Source organism: Pelmatolapia mariae, linkage group LG16_19 (assembly GCF_036321145.2).
Source record: "Pelmatolapia mariae isolate MD_Pm_ZW linkage group LG16_19, Pm_UMD_F_2, whole genome shotgun sequence".
Classification (NCBI taxonomy): Eukaryota; Metazoa; Chordata; class Actinopteri; order Cichliformes; family Cichlidae; genus Pelmatolapia; species Pelmatolapia mariae.
In genome coordinates, this window is record NC_086241.1 from 43,314,399 (window position 1) to 43,326,772 (window position 12,374).

Genomic DNA, 12,374 nt, shown 5'->3' on the forward strand with positions numbered 1-12,374 from the left:
TAGCTAAGACAGCTGGGTCTAGCTTGCTTGCTCGGATCTAGCACATGGAGTATCACTCTGGTCAATGACTGATCCACAATCTAGTAAACCACCCTGGTACATCATAGTTTTTCATAACACATGGTTAAGAGTGTGGACTTTCATTTATTTTATGATGATCTTCTTAATGGTTTTGTTCCTGCATTTGCTACATACACCAAGGTCTTGCATGCTAACTACCAACTTTTATTATTGAGCTGACACCATTATTGCACATAATCACACCTTTGCACATGGTGAGGAAATGTAAGGATCCTGCCACACATGATCGTTCTTCTCTTTGGTCACTTGTTCAGCTATGTTGCAGAAGAAAGACACACACTTCTCTCTCTGTCTGCCACACATACACATGCTTCTTCTTTTAGTCTCAGTCTTTAGTGAGATCTTTGTACTAATTACTTTAGTAAATCACCTGTCTCTAATGCATATGCTGCGTAATCAGTGTTGTATAGGAGTGAATGTTGCCAACCTCTGCTTATGCAGAACACTCAAATCCTTCAACCTCAGTGACTATTGAGATATAACATTGATTGTAATTATTATTTTAATTATTAACCACTTTCTAATCAATAATGTATTTTATAAGACTGATTATACTAATAGCTTATCTTGATTTCTCATTGATTTTGAGGATTTTAGTTATTAATTTATGTCCCCAAGTTAATGGTTAATCATTTGAGAGGCTAATTGTTTTATCAGTCACTAACATTAATGTTAGTGCTGTCCTCATGGGGCACAGTTATAATTGTGGTAGGTAATATCTGCTACATTGTCTGCATATGTATGTGTGTGCGTGTGTAAACAAAGCATGCATACGTATGCAAATATTCCTGCTCTGTGTGGTATTTGTGTTTTTTGTATATATGTGTATATCGTTTGTGTGTTTGTAGAATTCACAACCTCTTAGTGACCGAATCACACTTTGAAATTGGGCGCAATCTGTGCTGTAAACACCTCCCACACACACACACACACACACACACACACACACACACACACACACACACACACACACACACACACACACACACACACACACAGGGTGATACTGAAATCTAGAAATGCTTCATAAATAACAAATGAGGTTGGATCAGAGGGGCTGCAGAGCTACAGAAACCCAGGAGAGCCTTTTTTTTGTTAGCAGTTTATTTATAGAGTTATATAACAGCCCCGCTCGTGGTTAAAGATACAGCAAATATTACAGCTGCTAATAATACTACCCTTTCTGCTATGTTTACTGCCGTTATACCTGTTTCATACTACCTTCAAGTTTCAGGTTTGTCTGGAACCCACAGACACAACCATAAAACTTTTTAAATCTGTAAAACCACATCATGCATCAGTAATAGATTAAACTATTATCACGTAACCAAGATAACCAGTCAACTCTGATTATAAGTATTTATGGAATATGGTTGTTACACGGCAGCGTGTGAAGCCCACATAAGCAAAAAAGCATCTATAAAACACTTGATGGCAAAATACATGAATGTATAAAGGAACATTTTTTAATGTAGCCCAGTGCTATTTTTTTTAAACGTACACTTGTAGAAGAAACTATCGTGACAGTTACACACCTTTTCTTCAGTGTGTGGACACCAACAGCTACAGTTTGTTTAAACCTGAAACCATGGCTTGTGCAAGTACAGCTCCAGTGATGAGCAACTTGTATATTTAATGGGAACCTTTCCTATTAAACTATTAAGCATTAAATTGGCATTTGTAAAACTGAAACTGCTCTCCTTTTAAGCTGACTTTCTTCTGATTGGGTGCCCCTCTCAAATAAATTTGAAATATAGACTACATGGATGGGGGCTGCTGTTCTTAAGAGCAGGGTGACCAAATTACTTACAGTCAGGTCCATAAATATTGGGACATCGACACAATTCTAACATTTTTGGCTCTATACACAACCACAATGGATTCCAAATGAAACGAACAAGACATGCTTTAACTGCAGAGTGTCAGCTTTTATTTGAGGGTATTTACATCCAAATCAGGTGAACGGTGTAGGAATTACAACAGTTTGCAAATGTGCCTCCCACTTCTTGAGGGACCAAAAGTAATGGGACAGAATAAGAACCATAAATCAAACATTCATTTTTTAATACTTGGTTGCAAATCCTTTACAGTCAATCACAGCCTGAAGTCTGGAACACATAGACATCACCAGACGCCGGGTTTCATCCCTGGTGATGCTCTGCCAGGCCTCTACTGCAACAGTCTTCAGTTCCTGCTTGTTCTTGGGGCATTTTCCCTTCAGTTTTGTCTTCAGCAAGTGAAATACATGCTCAATCGGATTCAGGTCAGGTGATTGACTTGGCCATTGCAAAACAGTCCACTTCTTTCCCTTCAAAAACTCTTTGGTTGCTTTTGCAGTATGCTTTGGGTTGTTGTCCACCTGCACTGTGAAGCACCGTCCAATGAGTTTTGAAGCATTTGTCTGAATATGAACAGATAATATTGCCCGAAACACTTCAGAATTCATTGTGCTGCTTTTGTCAGCAGTCACATCATCAATAAATACAAGAGAACCAGTTCCACTGGCAGCCATACATGCCCACGCCATGACACTTCCACCACAATGCTTCACTGATGAGGTGGTATGCTTAGGATCATGAGCAGTTCCTTTCCTTCTCCATACTCTTCTCTTCCCATCACTCTGGTACAAGTTGATGTTGGTCTCATCTGTCCATAGGATGTTGTTCCAGAACTGCGACGGCTTTTTCAGATGTCGTTTGGCAAACTCTAATCTGGCCTGCCTGTTTTTGGGGCTCACCAAAGGTTTACATCTTGTGGTGAACCCTCTGTATTCACACTGGTGGAGTCTTCTCTTGATTGTTGACTCTGACGCACATACACCTGCCTCCTAGAGAGTGTTCTTGATCTGGCCAACTGTTGTGAAGGGTGTTTTCTTCACCAGGGAAAGGATTCTTTGGTCATCCACCACAGTTGTGTCCCGTGGTCTTCCTAGTCTTTTGGTGTTGCTGAGCTCACCAGTGCGTTCCTTCTTTTTGGGAATGTTCTAAACAGTTGTTTTGGCCACGCCTGATGTTTTTGCAATCTCTCTGATGGGTTTGTTTTGTTTTTTTCAGCCTAATGATGGCTTGCTTCACTGGTAGTGACAGCTCTTTGGATCTCATCCTGGCAGTTGACAGCAACAGGTTCAAAAAGCAAACAGCACACTTGAAATGAACTCTGGACCTTTTATTTGTTCATTGTAATTGGGGTAATGAGGGAATAACGCACACCTGGCCATGGAACAGCTGAGAAGCCAATTGTCCCATTACTTTTGGTCCCTTAAGAAGTGGGAGGCACATATACAAACTGTCATAATTCCTATACTGTTCACCTGATTTGGATGTAAATACCCTCAAATAAAAGCTGACAGTCTGCAGTTAAAGCATGTCTTTTTCGTTTCATTTGGAATCCATTGTGGTTGTGTATAGAGCCAAAAATGTTAGAATTGTGTCGATGTCCCAATATTTATGGACCTGACTGTATATCGGCTCTCAGTAACATATTAAAAAACAAGGACATGTAGAGATATAAGCATTTAGAGCAGTCTGAATCTTGTGGGGGGTTTTTTGTTTTTGACCTAATAGGCCGTCTTTTAGGTCGATAGCGATCAATAAGCTTTAAATATGTGGTATTCTGAAGTTCACAGACATTGCTTGTGATAGTTTTTTTTTAAAACTGCTACTTAGGATTATTAAAGATGTCTCTGATTTTATTTTTATCACAACTAAATGAACATATGCTTAAAAAATATGTTAAAAAACAACAGCTAGTGAACAGTTAGTAGGAACACGTGGTGTAAAACTTAATTCTCATATTTTAGTAAGCAAAATAACAGAACATTTTTTTTCGTGGAGATCGCTTTGTAAGGTAATATTCCTTCATTTAACTTGGGCCACTAATGATAGGTCTGTGATGTTTAAATTGAAAGTTATGTTTTTACTGTTTGCACATTTATACTGATGCCACCCCACTACTACATTGGTCACTACTTCCTGTTACTAGCAGCAGTAAACATTAATGCTTTTCTTCAGGTGGAGGTCCATTCTTATGTTTTTATCTTTCATGTGTGCATCTCCTGACCTGCACATCCAGTAGACCTCAGCAGCCCTCTGATCTGATCTTATCTCCCCAGTGGTTGCCATGTCGACGGCAACACTCGGCCCGCTCTGTCAACACTTGACACAATCGATGTTGTGTTTGCTGACTGCACGGGAGCATTTAACTGCAGGGGTTGAGGAGAAGCAGGAGGGGGCTTATGTATGCTTCAGGATCGCATTTCTGCTCACTTTGTCTCTCTGGACATTTAAAAGAAAGTGATTATTATGACTGACATGTGAATAAAAAGCCAGAAAATCCCTTGAAATAAATTTTTTTGTACTAACATACTTTTGCTTATTTAAGTCATGAACTGGTTACCACTAGAATCCACTGACTGCATCTGTCCTCCTTAGCAAAAGGTTAAACTACAGGTTGGTGTAGTGTGTTTGTGATGATTTCTCTCCTTACTTTGCCAGGAAGAGCCACCTCCTCTTGGCGAAGTCTCGTCTCAGCCAGGCTGTTCTTCCCCTCGAACTCCTATCTCCAAGTGTGGAGATCTGGTCCTCTCCCTGGAGTACCGTCCTGCCGCAGAAAAACTGCTGGTCACTGTGATTGCGGCCCGAGATATCCCCGACAAGGCTCGAAGTGGGATGAGTGCCTGGCAGGTGCACATGGTCCTGCTGCCCTCCAAGAAACAGCGACACAAGACCTCCGTGCAGAAAGGCTCACTCCCGCACTTCAACGAGACGTTTCGCTTCTCGCGCCTGGAGCCATCCGACCTGCAGAAGTCAGCTATCAGGTTCAGGCTGTATGCGCTGGGTAGCAGGATATCACGTGAGCGAATGATGGGGGAGAAAGTGCTGCGTTTACGAGGACTTAACCCAGACGGGGGGACGATGGAAACGACACTAGTCCTGGAGCCTAGAAGTAACCTGAAGGTAAGTAGGAAAAATGCCGTCAAGTTTTGGGTGTAACTGAATTTAAAAAGGATTTTGGGAGGTTTCTGTTCAGCGTATCTGTTGCCACCACACTTGTTTTTATTCCTCAGAGTGTCGACTCCCAGCTCAGCCTGTCTGCCGTCTCTCAGAGCGACAGCGCCTCATCAACCCAGTCTCTGACCCACGGTGGCGTCCCTGAACTGCTGGTGGGTCTCTCCTACAATGCCACAACGGGACGCATGTCTGTGGAGCTCATCAAGGGCAGCCACTTCAGAAACCTTGCCATGAACAGGCCACCAGGTCTGCAGGGAGCCTCTCTCACACATACACACAAACAATTGAATTATATACATTTGGTACACGTGTTCACTGTATACATGCAAAAACGTCCAGCCAAACTGAAATGGCATTCATAACAATCTCTTCTCTTCTTCATCACTTCTCCTCTTCCCTCCTCCCCATTGGTCCAGACACCTACGGACGACTGACTCTGCTGAATTCAGTTGGTCAAGAGATCTGTCGGACTAAGACGACAGTACGCCGTGGTCAGCCCAACCCCGTGTACAAGGAGACATTTATCTTCCAGGTTGCTCTGTTCCAGCTGTCAGATGTCACTCTGCTGATCTCTATCTACAACCGCCGCAGCATGAAGCGCAAGGAGATGGTGGGTTGGATCGCTCTGGGCCAGAACAGCAGCGGCGATGAAGAGCAGCTTCACTGGCAGGACATGAGGGAGGGTCGAGGACAGCAGGTCTGCCGCTGGCACGTCCTGCTAGAGGCATAAAATAACTGTCGGGCAGGACTTTACTTTCTTCTGTGGTTTTTCTTATATTTTTTTATTCTGTAGTTAGACAGATTTAGAGCTTTTGGAAAAGAAAAGGAAAGCCTTGATTTAGAGAGTGGATTATTATGGTTAAGATTTCAGGCCTCAGTGATTCACAGAATCTCCCCAATTTTTACATCCAGCACAGATGGTTAGTTTGTGTCAGCAAACTTTGTTAGGAATTACTGAAAATGTGTGTGCGCTTGTTTTTTTCGCTGTCTTTGGGGGTTTTTTTGTTTTCAGTGACTGTAAACTAAACCGCAGAGAAGAAATAGAGAGAGTCGACATTCTGGAAATATTAGTGGCACATCCTGTCAGAAGTGTCACAGATTTGCATTTTTGTTATGGGTCGAGAATGATCAATGTTATATGAGGAAGTTCATTTAGGTCACAAAAACTAGCAAAATTATTCAGTAAGTATTCAGTGAGCTCTGCAGTACATCAGACATCTTTTCATTAAGATCTTATGATGTAACGTCATTTATATCAGAGCACAAGCACATGGCTGCCCATCAGTTTAACCAATTGTATACTCACTGGTTAAATCCCACTGCTAGCCTGAATGGAGTGATTTAAAAGCATAGAGACTTGTGAGAAATACATTCGAGTGAAATGTTACTGCAATTTACATCCTTCCACTGAGCTTAGAGAGCTTGGTTAGCTGGTAAAATGCAAATATCTGTAACTATAAACACAAAAAAATGAAACTATTATAATAGTAGACATCATGTGATTTTTTTAAATAGATAATTTATATATAAATATATGTTAGCTTCTCTCACAAAAATTAAAATGTTATTATTTTCAAATTGGATGACGTCAGTTACCTGTGTCTATACTTCATTGGCATCTGTTAATTAGGGGGGCTTTGTTTTGTTTTGTTTCTTTAACCAGCCTCCAAAGTTTTCTACACCGTCTCAGGTGTAGAGGCTGGGCGATTGGAGGAATATATCGACTATTGACGATATAGTCGTTGTGATTTGGCCCATCTCAAATAAATAAATAATCCAAAAAGTAGCTACAGTAATACTGAAACAAACAAAAAGAGAAGGTAAAATATTCCCTCCAAACAAAACGTATAAATTCTAAATGTGCAAATCAGTCCGTGCATGATTACTTTGCTCCGCCCGTCAAAAAGTCTGCGCCTGTGTGAATATATGGTCTATCGTTGGATCGTCAGATTGCCGGTTGGAAAATTTTTACATATCGCCCAACCTGACATTTTAACTAAAAAATCAGTGAATACTCAATTCTATTTATTTTAACTTTACCAGAAATTTGACAAAAAAACGTCCTGAAACTGACAAAAAGCAGATTTGTTGGGAAAAGCTGGTGGTAATTTGTGGATTCAAGGGCGCTGCTGGAGAGCTAATCCCACAGAAACCGAACTGATGTGGTTTTCTTAGAGTTTAAGTGACAAACGACAAAAAAGTAGCTAATCTGACTCATTTGGATTCCTGTTTAGCAGGTCAAAAATCAACTTTTGTGCTTAGTCAGGGTATTGTTTACTCCAATAACTCCACATGATCAACAATACTAAATCCAATACAGTAACCCTTACCACCTGTAGGCAAATTGTTATGTAATCCAAAACTGATGCAAACAAAAAGATACAAATTTAATTAAGTCATCACACAGAAATTTAATGATTCAAATAAAAAAAGGGTTTCATTCAAATTGGTGGTTCTTAAAATTAGATATTAAAACCTCTAAAGAATGTCAATTTACATATTAAATCATCATTTCTGTAACAACAATTAAGCCAAAATGCAGAAGTACTTTGTGAGAAAATACACCCTTGCTGCTTTTGTAGGAATTAAGAGGGAAAGTAGCAGTTAGGTGCTGCTGATCAAACGCACAATAGTAAGTGTGAGCATCAATATTAAAACAGAAGAACATGCCAGTATGGTTTATCTTTGCCAAGCTGCATTAAACCACAATGTATTTTAGACTGATGAGACCAAAGTAGAGATGTTTGTTCATGATGAGGATGATCACGTTTTGGTGACAACCGAACAGCCGCTCAGCACAAGCAAGCACGGTGGTGGCAAGGTGGTGATTTGGTAGATACCAAAGTATTCTAGAGTACTATCATCTTTGTATTTACATTCTCTGGATTGCAGCCGTTGTAAACATGCTAAATGATAAGATTAAAGGGCTAATTTAATCTATAAAGTTCCCTCACAGTGAATGCTTTGTGAAAAAGCTTTGTGTAGTTTAAATAAACAAGATATAAACTTACTAAACATTCAAAGGTGATTACGTTCAAACAGTGACCTAAGCAGTGCAGTAAAGGAACAGAGTTTTTGGGCAAGTGGTACTATAACCGCAATAACATTTGGTGATCTATTTATGTCTTCTTTTTTTGTTTTGTTTTTATGCTTACCCTAAAATTGTAAGGCAGCTCTCACTGACATTTTAGTTACGTTTTTCAGTGCAGAAATATGACTGAAGGATCATGTACCCGTGAAATACTTGAAAAAGGAACCAATATTTTCTGATTCAGTTGGAGAAGAAGGATGTCTCATTCACATTCAGCGCTCATTCATATTCTCCTGACGCTCGTGCTACAACAGGCAGGAAGACCAGCAGCTGGAGGCTCTTAAACCCATTGGGATGAGCCTCATCCATCCTGAATGATGTTATTTGGCTTCAGCTCAGTCTCCTTCACAGGGCAAAGCTCATTTCAACATCCATCAATGCTGAGCTCAAAAGAGGCTTTAAATATCTCACTGCAGCTGTTAAGAACCGCCAATGAATTACCCTGGAAGTGTGTGTGTGTGTCTGTTTTTTCCCCCCAGTCACACTCTGTGTTAATTGGTAGTTATGGCAGTGAAACCGTACAGTGTGATGGTGATGAGGGTAATGCTGCTGCTAATGCTCTTCCTTTTCCCATCTGAGCGTCTTTGAGTCATAAGGCAGGAGCGCAGCCTGAATCGGGGGATTATTTTTGTTTGTGTGGAGAAATACTGTAGCTGAACCCTCAGGGGTTCGCACACTGAGAGCAGAGATGTGTTTACTCGAGCGTTTGTTTTCTTTGGTCAGGTGACAACACAGTCTCTTTAGCAATTAATAAAACTGTGATCGGAAATGACTCGAGGTTGGTGGCCATAAGGCGACGCCATGCATTAGAAATCAGGGCCGATTTGTTGTGTTTAATGTGTTAGCATACCCCCTCCAAAAAAAGGACTGCTGACAGTTTTCACTACTAAACCCAGAACTTTCACCTTTTTAACATACTCGCCTAGTTTTTCCATTATCCATGACCTTTTTGTAACTCTTCAGAAAAAGGAAATGTCAGCGTGTGAACAAGTGCTTATCAAGAAAGTAAGCCACAATATCTGAACAGCTTCTGATTACTCCGTGATTTGTTATGTTTCTAAAGTCGTTCAGGGACGTTTCCAGCAGAAGAAAGACAACTTTTTATCTTTTTTTCCTTTTATATGAACATGAGTCACTTGTTGAGGGACATAGGTGAATGGACTCATTTTGTATCAATTTAGCACAGGAACCAAGCTGTAAATGCTGTAAATGCTAAGATTGTAGATGCGTAATGACAACTACTTCAGGTGTACATTATATGAAGCATGGATGATGATTAGGAGTGCTGCAGTTACCTTACATAGGCATCCAGATAATTTTTTTATTTTCTACACTGTGACGTAGTTCAGTTTAAACCCTCTAAAGACAAAGCCAACCAAATCCCATCAATGTTTGTTTGATATAGACAGCTGCGATTCACCCATAAATATGTTTAATTGTATTATTTCTTTTTCTCAAATTAATAGTCATTTCGAAAAGTATAACAATGTTTTTGAGAAGAATGTACAAGTTTTTATATATGTGAAAATCACGTACTTTATTTGGGTGTAACAAGCAAGTAATTGTGATTCATAGAAAATGAAAAACCTGCCAAAGTGTCTTAAAACTGCATGTAATGACTGCATACGTGATAACATGCCTCTGTAATTTAGCTCTTTGAGAGTAAGGCTAACATGACATTGATCGGACATATGTATCTTTCCTAGCTAAAGAAGACATGGAAATTATAGGGCATTATTACAACAAAGAACCGACACTGTCCAAATATAGTGAGAATTAGCATAGTGAGGTAAAGTTTTTGGTTGTTGTTGGGGGGTTTTTAACCAGTATTTTCAACATTGACCTTTATTATTATAGCTAACCAATGATTTGTTAGCCTCTTGGCTAACATTAAGACTATAATCTGTAAATTCAGGAAATAGATAAAAAAAGGTCACCTGGTTAGTACTGCAGGCATCCCAAAGTTCGCATCTTGCATTGTAGCCCAAAAGAGTAATAATTTATTCTTTGAAATTCTGCTCCTGTGGTTTCACTTTGAAAAGGAAAAACAATATAAAAACACAACTGTTAAATCATCTAAACTTACATTTTGTTGTCCAAAAGGCAGTGAACTGACAATTACAATTAATTGACAATTAACTAATTTAGGGGTTTAGCAAAAAGGTAAGTTTTTCCTTTTAAATCAGCTATCTAGAATTCCTAAAAAATGTGTCTTCTACCAGATTGGGATTAATAATTACTTCCAAAGTATCCAAACCCTCTTTGTTGCATTAACATTAGTGATGACACAGCGCATCCTTAAATGTATTTATTCTTCCTAATCTACTATGATCTTTGGCAGATGAGTCCGAACAATCCACATTTGATAATCAGTTTTATTTTATAGTATGTAGAGAGAAATTTGACAATCCCCCGTGAAGAAGCATTTCTCTGCAGTGGGTAAAATAATATCAGCACTCCTCTTCAGCCGGCTTCGTACTTGTGAGTGTGAATAGTGACATGAATTATATTTACTGCACAGATTATATATATTTTATGCATGTTGAGTTGTTGTATAGAATCTATCATATCTATTATATTTTTAAAAAAGTAGTAAATGTTTAATGTTTTTAAATACATCCCAGGATTGTATTTATATATCTGCATGCCCAGTTCAAGATCCCAGGTTGTATTACAGATGTGAAACAGATTGTGTGATCAGATTGTGCTGCAGATGGAATACTGATGAAGTGCCTGTAATATTTTGAGATGAAACATATCCACCATGACAAAGAGTTGATACACATCTGCATGAAGCCTCCTTGTTGTTCTCTGTGAATGCTGCTCTAGGACTGCATTTGCCTGGAAGGTTTATTTGTCAAGGCCCTGACCAGGGCTGAAGTCAGACAAGTGCAAAGCCAGTGAGTAGAGGGATGAAACAGTTTCAGAAACCAAGACCAAAAAGTTTTATTTCATGCATTAGCAAATTCAGTTTTAGAACATTTAACAGAATATCAGTTTTAAATGAAATCTACTTTTGGCTTCTTCAGATTTATTGCCCACATTGGCCTTGTACAAACGAGAACACACGTACTTTTTAAATAGGTAAGCTAGCTTAATTTGATATTTTTTTGAATCGGGAGACAGCATAGTTTATGCTAATTATGATAGCATAGTTTTGCCTTTTATGGTAAATCACTGTTTTTGTGCATATTAAACACATACCGTGTAAGTGTGTCAAACTATAGCAGTGTTGTTGGGTTTATCTTTTTCTGTGGACAAAGTCTGGTTAGCTATATATTGCTACTATCAGTGTTTACGCTACGCTAGTCTAATCACCTTCTGGGTCTAGCTCTGCTCTTAAGACACAAACATGAAAGTAACTAATCTTTTCATGCAACTGTAATGTGCAAGTGTAATTTCTTAAAATATCCAGGTATTGTTTTTCATGTTTTATAATTAGAGTAAAACTTTGCTTAAAATTAACAATTTTAAGATTCCTGTGATTAGTGGTTATATTTAGGTACTGGCAGGTTTTGGTCATGGTCTGCTTTAAGGCACTCACTCTGATTAAAGACAATGTTTTTCCATGCAATTAGACCTGACCTCCGTGGTGTGTAGGCTATAAGGCTAATTTGATGCTTTATTCACACCATTCACTCCAAAATCTCGAGCTGACTCCATAGTTTTGGGCTAACTGGGAGGGAAAAACTGAATAGCATTACATTTCCACGAGACAAAGATAAAGCAATGTGTCTAACTTCTATCTTGTTTCTGGCCTCCCTGAGAAGTATAGCTGTATAAGGTCAAGTTCATGAGTCATTTCAGGCCTGTAAAGAGACAGTGGACATTGATCCTGATCCTGCACTGACTATTCTGCAGCCCTGGTCTGGGCTGTGCATGCTGAGCTCCCGCAGCACCCAGAAAGCACTTTTTGTACCAAGTTGTCATTGCCAATAAAAACCAGAAGATCCCTGCTGTGGTAACGTCTGCCTGCCATCTGTTTTCTTGGGTCCTCTCCTCACTTGTGAGCATGGCTTGGATGTCTTAATTCTGAAAATTAGGCTTCTGTAGTTAAAAACAAAAACATACGTCACTGTGATTGAATTTTAAATCTTTGTGCTTAAGGACAAGAGCAAATCAAGAGTGGATTAGAGACTGAAGAAAGCATCTTATGTTTTGTGTTTGTTTGTGCAGAATATAGCTTAACCTCC

The 12,374-nt window shown here is 39.3% G+C and overlaps 1 protein-coding gene across 4 annotated transcripts in view; it reads left to right on the forward strand.

Annotated features, from left to right (window-relative positions):
* Positions 1-12,140, forward strand: part of syt16 (synaptotagmin XVI) — a 38,844-nt gene extending 26,704 nt beyond the window's left edge. For all 4 annotated transcript variants that reach the window (XM_063498190.1, XM_063498192.1, XM_063498191.1 and 1 more), the window contains 3 exons: positions 4,575-5,036; positions 5,147-5,336; positions 5,507-12,140. In XM_063498190.1, the coding sequence (XP_063354260.1) occupies positions 4,575-5,036; positions 5,147-5,336; positions 5,507-5,820 (966 nt within the window). In that variant the 3' untranslated portion in view covers positions 5,821-12,140. The remainder of the gene's footprint in view (positions 1-4,574; positions 5,037-5,146; positions 5,337-5,506) is intronic.
* Positions 12,141-12,374: the final 234 nt, after the last annotated feature.